Below are 17,425 nucleotides of genomic sequence, written 5' to 3' on the forward strand. Positions count from 1 at the left end.
CACAGGCTGAGCTGGAACGCCAAGTGTTAGTATCACGGGTTCTCTGAAAAAATCTGCAGAGTGTCGCCCTCATGAGATTTTGAAAACAACCAAATGCTTTTTCAGCAAGGCCACTGGCTCCAAACAGGACCAGAGGGTTTTGACAGCATGGTTCTCTGGGCCACGGCTTTGTCACCCCCCCCACCCCCACGCAGCCACAAGATAGGAGAACAGTGAGCCCCATGTGACCTCGTTCACCCATCCGACGTGCAGATGAGCAGCTGAGGCACGGGGTCCTCTGGCCAAGACTGACTCAACACCAGCCATCGGGACCTCTCACCATCTCCTCGCAGCCGTCAGGTGCGATTCCAGGACAGCACTCGAAATGTCACAGCTGAAGTTCAGGCCCTGACTCTCCGCTGTTCCCTGGTCCTCGTCCTCTCCAGGACCCAGGGTTCAGAGCCCCAGCTCTGCCCCAAGGTCCATGTGAAAGGCAGGCTCGGTCTGGAGTCCCTGGTCCCCTCCATGCAGTCACCTTGGGACCCCTCACAGAGGCCCAGCCCTGCAGAAAGACCCCACGGAGCCCAGGGACCTGCATGTGCGCAGGTTGCCATGGTTACCACCTCCAGCCCTTCTGACCTGTGGTCTGGGAGGAAGGGGCTGTGGGGACCGGGACGTGGGCGGGGGGCGTCAAGGGCAATGTCTCTGAGGTCCCTTCTGATGTGAAAGTTGTGGTCTTGTAATTTCACTTGGGGAGGGAGCTCCCCCCTGGTAGCTGAAACATGCCAAACCACGCAAGACTGTTCACTATTGTAACACTTTTACTAGAGGGGCGAAGCCCTGGGGCTCTGCACATCCCTGAACGGCTGACAAAAGCAGTGCGAGGACCTGCACGGGAGATGCAGGGACACGGCTGTGGGCAGAGGTGTGAGCCTCCCAGACAACCCATTCATCCACGGAGCATCTAAGGAGGCAGACGTGGGAGCCTCTGTTCTCTTCCAGAGTGATTAAGATAAAACGAGGAAAAGAGGTCAGAAATGTAGGTCTTCCGGGAGCCGAGACTGTGGGGTTAGAGGGCTTAGGCTCAGCCAGATGGGCGGTCCTTCCACCCCGCCCCCTCGGCCCCTCACATCCTCGCCGAGCGCCAAGCACGTCAGGCTGGGCTCTCGCACCTGAAACAGGAAGGGTGCCGACTCCGATGAGCCCAGCAGTGCCCTCTCCGGCCGCAGCCTTTCCTCAAGTGCGCTCCTGTTTAGGAAAGCCAGAAACTCACTCCTGGGAAGCCAAGCGCTCCTGAGGGCACCTGTCATTTCTCACTCCTACGGCCTCCCGCCCTCTTGGCCTCGGCAGTGACAGTCTAGCAACTTCAGCCAGGAGCACAGACCATCTCCAGCTGGTGGTGAGAACCTGCCCAGAGACTTCTTTTAAAATGCGTGGCCTTTAAATTCACAGTCAATGAATTCAACTGACGTTTAATTATCAACAACTTATGTTCCATGAAGCCAAGCAGAACTCCCCTATAACTGGAACATACACTTGAGGGAAAGCCATGTTAATGTTCGCCCCTACATTCTGTGCGCACTGTTACAAAATTAAAGAGGCCTCGTAAAATGTTTGCCTTTTGTCTTCTGAGTCAGAGTGAAAAAACGAATTCATCACTGCTTTGAGTCCTTACGGATACATATTTCTCCTGCCTTAGAAACACAAGACAAAAGGAGATTTTTAAATGACTTGAATAAGAACAGCCAAGAGACGGGGTGCTGGCCCCAAAGTCCCCGCTTCTGTTTCATGACCCTGGACGTGACCGGGAAGCCTACCTCCTTCTCGCTCCTCCTCCTCCAGCAGCTTCCCGATGGAATTGTACCACCTGAACTGTGGCTCGGGGACGCCGGACACGCTGCAGTTAATCAAGGCACTGTTCCCCTCCCTGACGATGACGTGGTCGGTTCTGGCGGTGACCACGGGCGCGGAGCCGGCGACCACGTCCGTGCCATTTAAAGTGCTGTTGGCCAGGCTCTTAGCAGTTGCCAGAGTGGACGCCAGGATTAGGAAGGGCACAGAAGGCAGAAAGCACACAGGCAGGAGGCTCCTCGACCCACCCATCTTCCTTGCTGGCTCCGTGAGGCGACAGGGACAGCGGCCGGGGGTCTCCTACCGGACAACACGCTGCTCACAGCAGGCCGAGGGACCAGCTCGTCCTGGAGCCATAGAGAGGGCTCTTGGTTAAGATCCTGTTAAAAAAAAATTTGACACATAAATATAAGTATTCATACTTTTAATTATTATTTATCAAACGTTGGAACCCAGCTAAAATGCAAATGTAGGTAATTTTTAAACAGCACACAAATTCAGGGGACGTTCCAGACGTTCAGCTGTGTTTTTCACAGAAATCATGACAATATACTTCTGTTATTTTTGCTACTGAAACAGACAATGCTCAGTAGGAACAGGTGGAATTTACATCACATGGCTTCAAGGGGCCCAAAGGCTGACCCAGGCTTCTTTTTTTTAAGAAACACATTTTTATTGAACTATAGTCAGTTTATAACGTTGTGTCAGTTTCCGCCACACAGCACAAGGCTGCAGTCACACAGGAATGTACACATAATCGTTTTCATGTTCTTTTTCACCATAAGTTACTATAAGATACTGAATACAGCTCCCTGTGCTGTACAGTATACACTTGTTGTTTATCTATTTTATACGTAGGACCCAGGCTTCTTTACTCAGCACCCCAACGCCCCTCTCCACCCGCCAGCTGTCCCCATCGTGGACGACCTGATGGTTCACCGGGGCCCCTCAACCTCTCTGCTGGTGGACGTGACCTCTGGCTACTTCGGTGCACACGTGGGCCTGGCCACACGGGAAGGGCTCAACCAGAGTCAGCCCAGCAGCCCCCGTCCCCCCGAGGGCTCCCAGGACCCTGGACTCCCCGCCAGGCACCCGCCCCGACTCTTGGAGCTTCACGGCATCCAGCTGCCCCTGCTCCTGGTGACCCTCCCTCCCACCCCGGTCACTCACTGGATTCCTTGGTTTCCATCTTCGCCTGCCTCCCAGGATGCAGGGGGTGATGTGACGGGGGCTGCACTTCTTCTAGCCTCCCCCTACACCTTGAGCCTTCATCTCGTCCACTAACCACACAGCCACACCCGGGACCTTTCTTCTCTGCAAGTTCTGAATTCTGAAGTTCCAGGTCTTTCTGAAGTTCTCAACAACCATCTTTAACTGCACCCCCACCCTCTTCTAGGCCTCTTACTCCCCTCGCTGGGCCTCCCAGCCTTCCTGTTTTTTCCAGTCTTTCCCTCCTACCCTGGCCGGCACGCTCCGCTTCTGTCTCGTCTGGACCGGAGTGCACAGACCCCACGCCCCGCACCCTCACCCCATGTCCTTCTGCCTCCACACAACCATGATCAAGCCAATCCCCTGTCGTCCTGGCCCCTACACCCCAGGGGCTGGGGCACAGCCAGAGAGGATCCTCCAACCATGTTGTTACAGCAAAAATAAAGGGACGATCACCGGCCCCAGCCCAGCCCTCGGGGACAGCTGGCCACCTGAGCCTCAGGTCCGGTGTCCTCTCCCCATGATGCTGACAGTCCCTTTGACTGCAGAATCAGCACCTTAGCCCAGCGGTGGTCCTACCCCACGCCCCCACTGCGGGGCGTGCAGGTGCGGGTGTGAACTCCCTGCCCATCTTCCTGCCCCGTGGGAGGCACTCCGCATCTTCTCACCTCCACGTGCTCTGCACTTTGCCTGTTCCTCCCTGAAGCAGCTCTCCTGTCCCCGGTCACTCCCAGCTGCCAAGGGCTCAGTCTCTTTCTTACCAAATCTGTAGCAAATGCCACCATCAGCTGTGGTTCCCGCCACTTCCCCCTTCCGTGGCTTCTACCCTCCCCTCTGCCACTGTCCTTTACCAGTTGCCGTCTTCTCTCCAGTCCTGCAGGTCAGCAACCCTGAGGGTGCCATCTTTCCACCCTCAGCCTTTACGAAGTTCCGTCCCCCTGCCTTCACCACCACCTACGACCTAGTAACTCAAGTCCACATCCTCAGTCCTGACTCTTCCCTGCACTGCAGACAAGTAGCACCAACTGCCCTCTGGACATCTTCACCAGGGTGCTGGGGGGGAACTCGCATCAAACGTCTCCAGACCGAACTCACCTAACCCGCTAACCAAGCCATGTCTCCGGGATCCTCGACTGTGGTAGGCACGGCCCTCAATTCCATGGCTGCCCTCACCCCTCAGTAATTACATGGTGTCAATTCCACCTCTTAAATGCTGCTCGGGCTGTTCCCTCCTTTCTGGGCCCCCTCTCTGAGCCCGGGTTTGGACCTGTCTCCTCACCAGAAATGGTGAAGAAGCCTCCGATGGGATCTGCCCGTCTCCAGTCTCTCCCCAGGTCCCAGCACGGTCCCTGTAACCACCCGACAACACGCATCACATGTGGACATCTCTTTACTGAGCACTTCTGAGTCCCTGCACTGCCACTTTGTAGCCTCTGAGTTCCTCACCCTTCTCACTCCCTCAGAAGTAAGTCCTGAAGATAAGCAAGGTCCTGCTGTGCAGTGCAGGGAACTACATTCAGTGTCCTGCAATAACCTAGAATGGGAAAGGATGTGAAAACAAATGTACATATGTAAATGCATGACTGGGACATTAAGCCTACATCAGACATAACTGACGTGTTGTAACTGACTGTACTTCAAAGAAAAAGTCCCGAACACCTACTCTGGGCAGACAACATTCTAGGTCCCAGAGATAGAGATGGCAAGACAGATCTTTCGTGTTATACGGAGATTATATTCTCATGGGAACAGCCGACAATAAGTAAGAACCACGTAAATGAGAACTTCTGCTCATGATGCATGCTTTGGAAAGCGCACCCCGATGCACTTGAACACTGAGTTAGGCAATCAGGGAGAACTTCCCTGAGGAGGTGGCCCTGGAGCCGGGGCCTCTTTGGGGATCAGCCACACCTAGACCTGGGATAAAAGCATTCCGGGAAGAAGGAACAACAAAAGCAAACAGGGTGTTGCAAGACGGCTCAGAGACATAGACAATATCACCAAGGGCTTTTGAGGACAGAGTATGGAATCTGGATTTTATCTGATATTCACTGGAAAATTTTAAGCATGGGAGTGACAAGATCTGATTTCTCTTTTTAAAATCAACTTAACTGTGGTATAATTTACAAATTAAGAAAACCATCCGTTTCAAGGATGTATGTAAGTACATGAATGACTGGGGGACACTGTGCTGTACACCAGAAACTGACACCTTGTAATTGACTATATGTCAGTTTCAAAAAAAGAGAAAGAAAAATATCCATTTCAGGTATGCATCTCAATAGGTTTTGACAAATTTATACACCCATGTAACCACAACAGTAAACAAGATAAAGAATGTTTCCATCACGACCACAAGTTCCCCGTGTTCCTCCCATTTTAGCTTTCACACGGATACATCCGGCTATTTCTGTGCGTGGCTGAGGGAGGGACCAAGGCTGGTCTTCCCCCCACGTGGATATCCAGTCATTTCAGCGCCGTCTGTAGGAAGGACCACACTTCCTTCGATGGCTTATCTTGCCCTCTTGTCAAAAACAGTGAGTCTACTTGTAAACCTCACTCTGTCCCACGTATGCAGCCAACACCATCCTGCCCGTGCTGTCTGCCTCATCTGTCTTTGTGTCTGAAGTCACCCATACACTTTAGATGCCCAGTGAACTGCTGAACGGATGGCCCTCTCTTCGAAAGCAGCAATTATTAGGCCAGCTCTGTGGACAATGACACAGAAGAGGTACTCGGGGTGATGAATCTGCTTCAGACTACAGACTTCCTCGGCAGGAGGGTAAGAGTTTCCTTGGAGCCACAGATTTCCCTGCTCCTGGTGGACTGTGGTGCCTTTCTGCCCAGGACAGTCTCCCAGGACTGGCCAGCAGGAGCCGCAGGGCTGGAGACAGCTCAGCCCTGCACAACTATGCCGACGCTTCCTTTACTTGGCTCATCTCACGGTTTCCTTTTGCAGGGAGTTGGATACAGAATGCCTAAGAGCATGGCCTCAGGTTTCAGAGAGACAGGGCCAGCATTCTGGGTCTAACCACCCTTACGGCCTGGCCTGGGTGTTTGTGGCCCAGCACTTGCCAGGTAAGGACGATCACAAGGATTCACGATCAAGTGTGCACAAAGCACGTACGTGTTACTCAGCTTGAAAAATAAGTTACTGACGCAGCACATAACACATCGTTTACTGAAATTACACTTCTGGGTTCAATCCCCAGTACCTCCATTAAAAAGATAAGCAAATAAACCTAACTACCTCATTTAAAAAAAAAAAAGAAAGAAAGAAAGAGAAGAGTAACTCCCAGGGGAGGGGCCAGAAGACTGTGGAGAAATCATGTCCCTTTGGACACCAGGGAAACATCCCACAAATGGACTTGGCGCAGCCTGGCCGACTTCGCAGACAGCATCCTGAAAAGTTCAGTCAACAACACTGGAATGCTGGGAGAGACATTTCAGCCACAAAGAATTAACCACGAGGACTATAATCCAGCAGCTTAACATGCAGTCCTTCAAAATACAACAAAGGCCACAGATCCCCAAACCCGGGCTCAACAGAACAGCCACAATGGGAGGATTGTTAAGGTCCACGCGTTTGCTCAGGGCCTTTGGGAAAACCTTCATAGAATCCCTGATTTTTTATAAATGGAACAAAAGAGAAAACACTTAGCAAACACCACAGGTCCTTTCTTTAACTCGACCCCTTCCTGCCTTCCCACCAACTGCATTTTATCTAAAAGTATTTAAACACCATGCTTGGTGGAGTCTTATCTGCTGGCTCCTCACCTGTAACAGAACATGACCACTGACCGTGCATTTCTGGAGCTGGGAGGAAAAGGGCCTCTTGTTTCAGGGTGTTTTGAACCAGATGAATGTTCGTGATTGTTCTTTCTTGGCAGTGGACATGCTGGTATTTCCCCATCAGCTGTGCTGGATAATTTCATACCCACAACAACTGATTTTGTCACAACATCTACTGAGAGTCACCACTACTTTTTCATTTGTGCATAAATGATGCCTTGGGCCCTGAGGCTGCCTTTTAGATCAAGACACGTCCCTGACAGGTCCCGACTCCTGAGACCCGGCGGGAACCCCCAGCATCCCGTGCAGTGAGAGGCGCCGGGGCAGCCACTCTGTCACAGATGCCACCGTGCAAGGCGGGGAGCTGGCCGGGGCCACCTCAGCTCCGGACAGCTTTCTGCGCCTTCTCTCATGCTCCCTCTTAAGCATCATAATCAATGAAAACCTACCGCCCATGCTCGCCATTTTTAAAAACAGGGTTTCAAAGTCATTTTCTTCTGCAATTTTAAAGAAAAATTCCAACAAAATTCCCACCGGTCCATTCTTTCTCCCGTAATTTGAGATTTCAGGTAGTTAAGGGGATGTCTGAATATGACCCACCGGAATCCGAAGCCAAACATCAGGAACTGTGTGGAGCAAGGGCAGCAAGTCCCCGCGGTGACTTCCGCCGCCCAGGGGCACGTCATTCATGTTCTAAGTCAGCTCGGTTTTGTCTCCGCGCCCAAAGCCCCATGACAGAGGGAGGCTCGCGTGGTCCTTCTTTCTTCCCCGAACATGTCTGGGGATCTGTTTGTGGAGGATTCTCATCACACAGAGGTAGTTCCGAACTCAGATGGCAGACATGACGGCTCCACGAAGGATGAAGTGCACCCTGCTCAGGTCACTCTGGACACACCTGGAGAGACCAACCCCAGTCAGTGCCGGTACCTGAGGAGCCCAGGGTGCCAGGCACGTGCCGGGGGTGTGGGCACACCGGTCAGATACAGGCCTCACCTGCCATCCCAGAATCTGCAAGGTGGCAGATGAAGTAAGTCCACAATTACAAGGCGGGGGGCAGCTCCCCCATCAGAGGGCCCGGCGGCTGCTGCGGCACCACGCAGGAGCCCCAGGCGGTCCAAGGTTATAAGCTCTGCTATTTCCTTGATGAAGCTAAGGCACCGCCTTTTCAAAAACGGGTCTGTTTTAAAGCAATTTCTCAAACCTAAAAGTGAACATCTGCCCCCGAGACGCCACCTCTGGGACACTTCATTTCTGACGGGGTATAATACTGAGAAACCATTCTTGCACCTCCACCCTATTTTTTCCACCTGGTATGTTTTTCTGATTAAAAGTAAGAATCCTATCGACTAAAGCTCCCACAAATAGTATGTTTAAAAAAGGAGGATGAGAAAAAGCACCGCATCACAGGCTTTCCTCTCCAGGCACCACGGCCGTGATCACGCAGGATGAAGACACACCTGCTCACAGGACAAGAGCAGCGTGAGATCTGGAGAAACCTGGGCATCTTTCCTCAAAGGTGTTCTGGTGGTTTTTTATACCAGATCAGAAAGGAGGCCAAAGAAGGTACGTGATGGCCCAGGGCCACAGAACCTCAGAACCAGGCTCACGCCCACATCAGGCCCAACGTTACAGGAACGCCTCTTGGTGCCACGGAGGCTCCAGCACCCGAGTCTCGTGAGGAGGGCTATTGCAATCACAGGCACATCTTTCAGAAGACTTTATTGATGTTTTCGTGTGTATTTAACTTCTTCCAATTCTCATTCTAATTGGACAGGCTGAAACAGTCTGGGGCCCAATTACTGTAAATCCGTCACTGATCGGAGACATATTTCCTCGGAAATCTGACGGTCCAGGGAATAAACCAAACCTAGGAACTGAATACAAACGGGACGATACACTGGTGGACGGGGCCTTCGTGCCACCAAACCAGCTCCCGATCAGGTGACAATGCAGACTAGAGGGTGAGGACGCCGGGCGGGCCTTCCCTCTCATCTCTGATGCGTGACCACTAGACTCTGCACTGGACCCAAAGCAGGCCCAGCGGCACCTCGAGCTGCTCCGTCCTTCTCTGCCCGTCTCTACCACAAGATTTTTTCTTCCTCAGCATCTACCCTGCTTTAAAAAAAAAGTGTCCTTTCAAAAACATTCTCCCTACTCTTCGGAGTGTGTATACAGGGAGAGTCAGATTTTCATTCTGGGCCAATTAATTTCTGTTTCTGGCTCATCCACTTCAGCCAACCTTCGATTCTTCTGGTTTTTCATCACAAGCCCACTGCTCGAGATGTTCTGCACGTGCTTCATACACAAAACTAACTTTAGCATATAAACCAAGACCTCCTTAGAACCCAGTCTCAGAACACGCCTTCCCTTGCAGGGAGAGGCGGGGGCCTCCCCACACTGCTCGGGAGCAGAGGCTGTGGGGTCTGGCCCATCCGTCAGGGGACTCGGGCTGGGCAGGGGAGAAGCGTTCAGGGGACTCCGTCCTACGCCTGAAATACAGGGTTTAGGGGACTGCAGAAATGAAATTTAATTTCTATTTCAAAAATCAAAACCATCGTCCCTCGCTCCTTGTCTCCCTGGTGTCTGATTAAGGCCATTCAGAGTCACAGCAGAGGAACTGGCCCACCCGGGGTTTCTTCTTTCATCAGAATAAAAATCTCATCTACTGGAGAAAACCCGCTCGGTAACTGGAGAGGGCAGTTGAGGAGCTTTTCTCCCTTCCTTCTTTACCAGTTCATCATCACAAAGTGCAACTATACAGGGTACGTTCCTCTGAGCCACACGAGTGTTCTTAACAGACTCTCCCCAAGAACTGATCTTAGGGGAAAGAGATCCTGTAATTGAAACCCTACTTGACTTAACTCTTACAAACAGCGTGACAACACATCCCTCAAACTCACCTGGCATTTATGGTCCACGAGACACACCCACAGACGTCATCCCATCTGAGCTTCGCTAGGACCCCACGGCGCGGGGAAGGCCTGGTGTTCTGTCCACACTGACAGTGAAAGAGGCAGAGACCAACCCCTGTGGACGCCCCTCTAGAACCTCGTCTCCTGACCTCACCCGGGGGCTCCTGTCACCTGCCCACGGTGTCCACTCCCGGGACAACCTCGCTAAATGCCATTAACATCCAAACTGTCAGAATGATCATTTTAAAACATTGTGATTACTTATTTTTACCATTATTATTATTTAAAATTTTGTACATGGAGCAGTACTTTTCAAAGTCTGGCTGGACCTGAATAACCGTTCGGCTGACTTTACTGCATGCATCCTAAGGTCAATCTTCTCCAAAAGTTGTTTCAGTGTGCCACTACGGAAAATTACCTCAACTACACATCAGAAGAAAGCTGGAAGCGTGGATTCAGTGGTTTCCCCCTAGAATCTCTGAAACAGGCTTTGCTTCCTCTCAGCTTTGACGGGAGAAGGCCCTGCAGGCTGACTGGCTTCTCAGCTGGGTAGTCAGCCTCACGTGGGCCATAAAAACAACCAGGACGGGTCAGCTCAATGAAGCTGAACTCAAAGCACTTCAGAGGCCACTAGTATCAGTTTCGTTCCAACTGCGGTGGCTCTTTAAAAAAATTTTTAAGACTAGGTCTTTACCCTAAAGACGTTTACAATCTCGGTGATACCTGCAAACAAACAATACGCAATTAAGTACTAAACTGGGTAAATACTGCAGAAATTCACAGGGCCAGCTGGGAAGGTCACAGAATGTTCCCTGGGGCTGGCCAAGTCCTGAAGGGTGAATAAAGGAGACGGGACAGTTTTCCCAGCGGGAGGAAAGGCTTAGTTTAGCAAGCAGGGGTGGAAATCAACACAGCCCGCTAATTTAAAATAAAAATCTACGTGTTTTTTACAGCGTGTTTCAGCAAGACTCATGTAGAGGATCTGCTGTGCCTGCCCAGCTGGAGAATGCTGCTTGTCAGGGCCCTCCTCCAGAAGTTCTATTTAGACAGCCTCAGCGGCTTCTTAGGGCACATGACCAAGAGGACTTTGAGACAGACAGTCTATCACCCCAGGGAAAGGAGGGGAGACGCCAAAACCCGGAGGAAGGGACGGGATGTCCGACGAAGGCAGGAGAGAGTGCAAAGTCCACTATGGGTCCTGGGGTCAGACGGACAGGGAGAAATGCCCAGTCCCCAGGGAAGCAGGGGACTGGTAGTACTCTGATGCTTTCTGGAAACTAATTTCAAGTTCCTCAAGTGTTTTAAAATGGAGAAAACCAGGCTACCTTTGGGAAGTCTAACAAGAGGCAGACTCACTCAGAGGCCAAGTCATCTGAGGCTATCCAAACCTTGAAGGTCTGAGACTTTCCCTCCAGCAAAGCCATAACGGGCAACGCAGGCCAGCCCTGGCTTTAGTAGAAAAGCAAAAATTTACAAGATGAAGTTAACAACAGCATCAGCGACCCAAGAAAGTTCAAGGCTTCCTGGCAGTTTAAGCCACCCCACTGCCACCCTGGGGTGTGAAGACCCAGAAGAAATCCTGGGTGAGGCTTGGAGCCAAACACTTGTGCAGCCTTCACCCAAACACCTTCTCCTGCCAAGGTGAGAAGGTGGGCTCTGCGTCCTTAAGAAGGCATGGTCACTGTACACCCACCTGCCTCTTCACCGGGCAGCCTGGCTTCTCGGAAGAGAGGAGCTCACTGGCCAACCTGGGATGGTCCCCGCTGCCACAAACACCACAGGGCTCTCGCTCGATTCGGGAGGGTACAGAAGGGCACAGATGTGGGAACAGAGGTGTGCCATCTTGTCCCCTAACACTGAACCCCAGCCTGCCACCTCCAGCCCTGTCAACAAGTGATTCCTCCAATCCACTCATTTTTTAAAGGAGGAAACCCTTCCCTTACACTCTTCCTTGAACCATCAGCCAACTCAAATCCTCAATGGAAGGAAAGGTTTGGGCTGATATTTAAATATACTCTTTAAGCTTTCTCTTTCCCACTGATCAGAGAGACAACTTCAGTACAGCCTCTAAAAGAGCTACCTACCTTCTAAATCCAGAGTTAGGAAGTCCAACCCACACTGATTTCCTTCCAGTCCCTTGGCCCCAAACTTCTGTCCAGAAGCTGGACAAGCAGCAGGGAATTAATTCCTTCTTTCCTTCTTCCACCCTTTCCTACCAAGTCTGTGCACTTATGACTTCTTCCCTCACATGAAGCCCTGTGTATGGGCTGTCCCGCCCCTCCTGGCCTCAGGTCCCCCTGGTTAAGCACATGGTGGTGAAGTTGGTTTCTCTGGTACTGCAATGCCCTGCGTTCTGTATAAAGGCCCCTGAGAGCTGCCCACAATCTCTCGAGAAGGCATCACCCTACTCCTGATGTCACACACCTGATGGACGGTCCAGCTGCATGGAGTTCAGATGCCTCCTTTCCCGCATGGCTGCCACGTCCAGGTTCAATCCGGTTCAAGTGCGCATCCCCCTAATATCACACTGATGGACCCAGTCCTGGCTGACCTGCCCCCAACCCACACACTGTGCTGTTGCTGAAGTGGGCTGACGCTGAGAGACGTGATTTACACGTAGTCCATGTGCTCATGGACTTGGTAAAACTGAAGTTGGCAGCAACGCATGCATGACCCTTAATGCCCTGACTCCCACCCCGTCTCCGACCTCATCCCTGGAGCTCCCTCACCCCTCCGCCTCCCGTACCTTCCCCCAGCCCCTGGAGCTGCCTCGGCACCTCTGTGCTCCGGCCGCACTGCCGTCCATAACCTCACACATCCGTCAAACCCCTACTTCGCCTTCAAGTCTTGGTTCAAAGCCAAACAGGGCTCCCCAGGTAGCCCGAGACACTCCTTTTCTCGCTGATCTTCACCCAGAACTTCACACATCTGACCCTCCACTAGATTGTAAGCTCTCAGGTTATCAATGTTTGTTGAATGAATCAATGAGTTAGCGAATGAACAGATGTGCGGGGCTTATCTGAAGATCCAGATTTGGAGACACTGGCGTGTGGGTGACTGATGCAGGTGTGAGGAAAAGTAAATCACCCAGACGGAACACAGCAGGTCACATGATGAGAAGACAAGGTGGGAATCCAGGGAAAAAAGGACTAACCAGAGACCAAGGAGCACGTACCCCAGAGACTGAGGGCGGGGAGGCTCAAGACACACAGAGCCGTGTACACTGAGCTTGTCTTTAGGGAGGAAAACAGTAATTACTGCATCACTATCTATGGAAGTTTGGGTAAAAATCTTTCAAAGTTATGCAAATGGAAGCAATCCAATATGGTTTTACAGTTCTGCTGTCACCAAGACAAGTTGTAATCAAGTCTTAAACTGCCGTTCCCAGTATGGGGTTTTGCCAGGCCAGGGCTTCCTTTACCACGTCGTCTGAAAAACCCGTTTTCTCTTTCTGATTTTTCGTGCACGTAGTTCAGTTTAGTGTGGAGCCACTCTCAAAACACTAAGGTAGAAGATTTCTTCAGATGAGGTTTTCCAGACACACAGAGAGGTCAATTCAACTAGACGATATGTTTCTACATGACAGATATTAAGCCCTTGTACCTAAAAGAAGCTGAACAAATAGGTTTGGAAAGAATGATTGAATATCTTATATTTAAACCAGCAAGCCAGAGCACCTAGCCTCACAGCTGTCACCCACCCCGCAGCAGACGTGTCCTCCTGGGCTTGGCTGGAAAGGGCAAGTCACACCCCAAATGGCTGGTTAGACGCTGAATTAGGGAAGTGGCGTTACCTGCACTGTTTCTGAATCGCAAAACGCGGATACTTGCCTAACACACCTGACTGCACTGTGCTGAGGGTTAAGAGCAACTGTGGCACAGTATTTATTTCGATATCAGTATCTGGAAGTCCTTGCATTAAAAAAAAAAAACAGAACAGAAAGTTCAAATTAAGCGAAGTTCAAGTGGCCTCAAGTGTTTAAACTGCAAGTCATTCAAGGAGTTGAGTAAACTGAGGTCACATGGATGAGGGAAGCTGTTTTTAAGGCAATAGTTTGCCTGGAGGATCTAATGTGACTAACAACACTACGCAGTACAGAAGCCTAAGGGCGTGCAATCACAGGTAAAACCGCATGCCTGGCGGGGAGCTGCAAGAACCTGATGATTCGCGACCAAAGAAAAGAAATTATCACCTGTTTCCCAAAGTGAATGCAAAGTCTACTCTATTTGTTTCTTCATTAGCAATAATTAAACCCCTTATCAACTTAAATCCTGCTGGTTTGGTTACTTTTAGGTGAGGAGAATGTGGAGCTTCCAAAGTCAAGAGTGGTATTGAAATGGGCCTTCAATGCTGGAAAAACAGGTAGGGTTTTTAGATCAAGAAAGGGGCCTGACATTACCTTGACATTCACAAAGGGGAAACTCGCTGCTTCCTTCAGGTCAGGGAAAGTCAAGGGTGAGGGGAGATGGGCCTAACACCCACTGGAGAATGCAGCTGGAGGAAACTGGCCCTGCTATGCAGGGTAAGCTGTACATCCATGCTGAACTTGATGCATTTTCATAGAAAACAGAAGCCCAATTTCTCAGTATTTATGTTGGGTTTTTCAAAATTCTAAATTTTTCTACAAAGATATTTAGAAGGACATTTAGGAGCAATGAACACCACTGCCCAGACCCTCTGGCTAAGACAGAGGACCGCAGGCCTAATGTGCAGAAAGAGGAGTCATGCCGTCGCCTTTGTCGGGATGTTTCAGGCTGTCCCTGCTAGTATGTCTGGGTCACCTACAGGCGCGGCACAGAGCCCACGTGGGGAGCTATCTGCAGTATCTGGAATGAGAGCTGGAGGCATCTGGGGCGAGAACACACATTCAAAGCTGCTTGCCACCCAACGAAAAGTTAATACACCTCAAAAGTCTATTAAGGTCTATGAAGACGCAAACAAGACGCTTTGTAATAAGCTTAATAAATAAAACAACTGAACCCACTGCTCAGTGGTACTCAGGAAAACCAGCTTGAGAATTACAGCTTTAGTTAGAGGTAGAACTAGTTCCCACTAGAATAAGGATTGTTTGCCTTGCTCCTAAAACGGGGTAACCCTGAGGGTAGTAATGGAACTAAATGTTTTAGGAACAAACAGCAGTGGGACCAATAAATTGCATTTTCCATAAAAGTAAAACGCCCAGTAGAACTACATTGTTCTAATTTACTCCCTCCTAAAAATATACTTTCATGTTGCATTTCATCCCGAACAATTTTTACTATGTTCAGCATAGTAGCAACTGGAAAAAAAAGTGTTTCATTTAGAAATAAAAGTGAGAACTTTACAAAAAACACTGAGCGTCTGCAATGCAACGTTTTCAAGTTCTTAATATAAAGCTAAAATAACGCAAAATAAAGATTGCTGCAGTGCTACAGTAACCCACCTTTTCTTTAACAAGTATGACAATTCAACCACAGTATTTTCCACGGTGTGAGCGGATACTGGACCTTGCAAACACCCTTTTCTGTTAGCTTGCTTTATGCGTCTTGCGACTTGCAAGCTCAAGTTTTTTTGGAAGGGAAGGCCGGTTAATGGTCGAGCTTAAAATAAATCAGCCCTGCAATTACTTTGTTTTTTAAGCCGATGAAGCACATTTCCCCATTTCACGCCATCAGGCAATTCGATGTTAACTTGCTGTGGACTCAAATGCGACAAACTCCAGTGGAGGCGGCGGCTCGCGGCGCCCACGGCTCCCCGCACCCCTGCGGCACCAGGACGCGGCGGCACCAGGACGCGGCGCCGCCCGGCTCCCGACGCACCACCTGCACTCCAGGCCTGCGGGGCCGCGGCCAGTGCGGCCCCCTCCCGTCCAGGGGACACGGAGGCCCGCTGACCCGGGCGACCCGGAGTCGGCGAAGGCCCTGCCGCGGCTCGGCGGCCCCTCTCCCCGGAGGCCGGGAGGCGCCTCGGCAGCGCGCAGTGGACAGCACGCTCCCCGCCGCGGGAGGACTACGGCACGAGCCTGGGGCGCGCTGTCCCTCCGCCGCCGCTCCAGGATGCCGCCCGCGAGGACCCCGAAGCATCCTGCGACCCCGGAGCCCGGCGCGCAGTCCCGGCTGCAGGCTCCTGCAGCCCGAGTGCCCGAAAGTTGCGCGGCCCCGGCGGCGACTCGGCCACCACGCGGTGCGGGGATCCCCGCCGCCCGCCGCCCGCGCCCCGGCCCGCCGGCGCCCCGCTAACCCGACTAACCTGACGCCGCCTCGCCAGCCCGGCGGCCGCCGCGCGCCCCTCGCCATGGGCAGCCCGGGAGCCCCGCCGCGCCGCGCCGTGCCGACGCCCGGTAGCCTCCCCGGCGGCCGCCTCCGTCCCCGCGCCGGCGGCGCTGCGGGCTGCGGGCGCGCCGAGCCTGCGGGAGCCGAGCCTCCCTCAGCCGAGCCGGGCGGCCGGGCGGAGCATGCCCAGTGCGCGCGGCGCGGCGCCGCCGGGTCTTCGCGGCAGCGCGGCGGGGCGGGGCGGGCGGCGGGGCCGGGGGCGGTGGACCCGCCCGCGGAGGAGGGGCCGGGCCGGGTGCGGCCCCTCGGTCCGCGCGGTCCCGCGGCGGGACCCCGCGCCCCGCTGTCACCGGCCGGCGCTCGCTCGGCGCCGGCGTGCAGGTCCCGCCGCTCCCGCCCCGGCCCGCGATCCCGGACCTACCCCGAGCCGGGCCCCGTGCGGCCGCCGAGCCCGCGCCGTCAGCGCCCCGCCGCGCGCGGAGCCGCAGGAGCAGGCGTCCCCGGCGGCTTCGGAGAGGCGGGCTCGGGGCTCTTGCCGCCCCCTTTCTGACTGTGGTTTCTAAGTTTTTTCTAGCGAACACTGTGGTGCTTTTCCCACCAGGGCGACGGGCTTTCCAAGGCGCCTGCGGAAGTTGAGGGGCCCGGCCCCGCAGTGTCTGCCGCCCTTGTCGGGATCTGCCGGACCGCGCGCGGCTGGGGCGGGACCCGCTCCTCCTCGGGCTCCGCCCCCGGGCCGACCACGCCCCGGGCAAGACCACGCCCTCCGCACCCGCCCCCTCGGGCTGCGGCGAAAAACCGGAACGGCGGATTCCCCCGGCGCGGCCGGAAGGGTGGGAGCGCAGCGGAGGGGGCGGGTGACGCCGCTCCCGCTCTCTCCCCGCCTTTCCCCGCCCCCGGCGAGCCACACGGGGTGCGCCGCGACCCCCGGCGCGAGCCCAGCCGCAGAAGTGGGTCAGGACCCGACTAAGCATGCTCGGCGGCAGGTGGGCGTCCAGGTGGACGCAGCCGGGCGCCCAGGTGGACGCAGCCGGGCCTGGGGTCTGAGCAGGTGCGCGGTCGGGGCGCAGGTGCGCGCGGCCCTGCGGGTCCTGGCTGGGGGCTGGGGGGTGCGGGCGTCTGGCTCACAAGTGAGTCACAGCCTAACTTACCCCAACACTGAAATTAGAAATCATATTTCAACATTAGTTTCATTTGCTCCAAGAAGTTTCACCCCGTTTATCTCTCAGGAAACCTTCGTCTTTTATTCCTTTCACGTATTTAACAAGCATTCTTTACAACTGCACTGGGACATAAAATTGTCACCCGCTTTATCAAAGACGAAGGCTTGGCCCTCGCTCTCAGGTAATCCCACAGCGTCAGAGTCCTCTTTCTGTTCAGACAGTTCTTCCTCTGAGACTCCGCTTCAGATTCCCCGGAACCGGCAGAAAGCGC

At 53.2% G+C, this 17,425-nt stretch overlaps 1 protein-coding gene across 5 annotated transcripts in view; it reads right to left on the reverse strand.

Moving 5' to 3' along the window:
* MFAP3L (microfibril associated protein 3 like) overlaps positions 1 to 16,695 on the reverse strand; it is a 29,565-nt gene extending 12,870 nt beyond the window's left edge. Inside the window, exons 1-3 of one of the 5 annotated variants that reach the window (XM_074355522.1) lie at positions 16,416 to 16,695; positions 7,432 to 7,726; positions 1,797 to 2,210 (exon numbers count right to left, since the gene is read on the reverse strand). In XM_074355522.1, coding sequence (XP_074211623.1) covers positions 1,797 to 2,082 — 286 coding nt within the window. In that variant the 5' untranslated portion in view covers positions 2,083 to 2,210; positions 7,432 to 7,726; positions 16,416 to 16,695. Of the gene's footprint in view, positions 1 to 1,796; positions 2,211 to 7,431; positions 12,445 to 15,971; positions 16,153 to 16,415 lie in introns of those variants that run through there. The other 4 variants (XM_074355523.1, XM_074355525.1, XM_074355524.1 and 1 more) reach the window with 4 other exon arrangements.
* Positions 16,696 to 17,425: the final 730 nt, after the last annotated feature.

Source organism: Camelus bactrianus, chromosome 31 (genome assembly GCF_048773025.1).
Source record: "Camelus bactrianus isolate YW-2024 breed Bactrian camel chromosome 31, ASM4877302v1, whole genome shotgun sequence".
In the NCBI taxonomy this organism is placed as follows: domain Eukaryota; kingdom Metazoa; phylum Chordata; class Mammalia; order Artiodactyla; family Camelidae; genus Camelus; species Camelus bactrianus.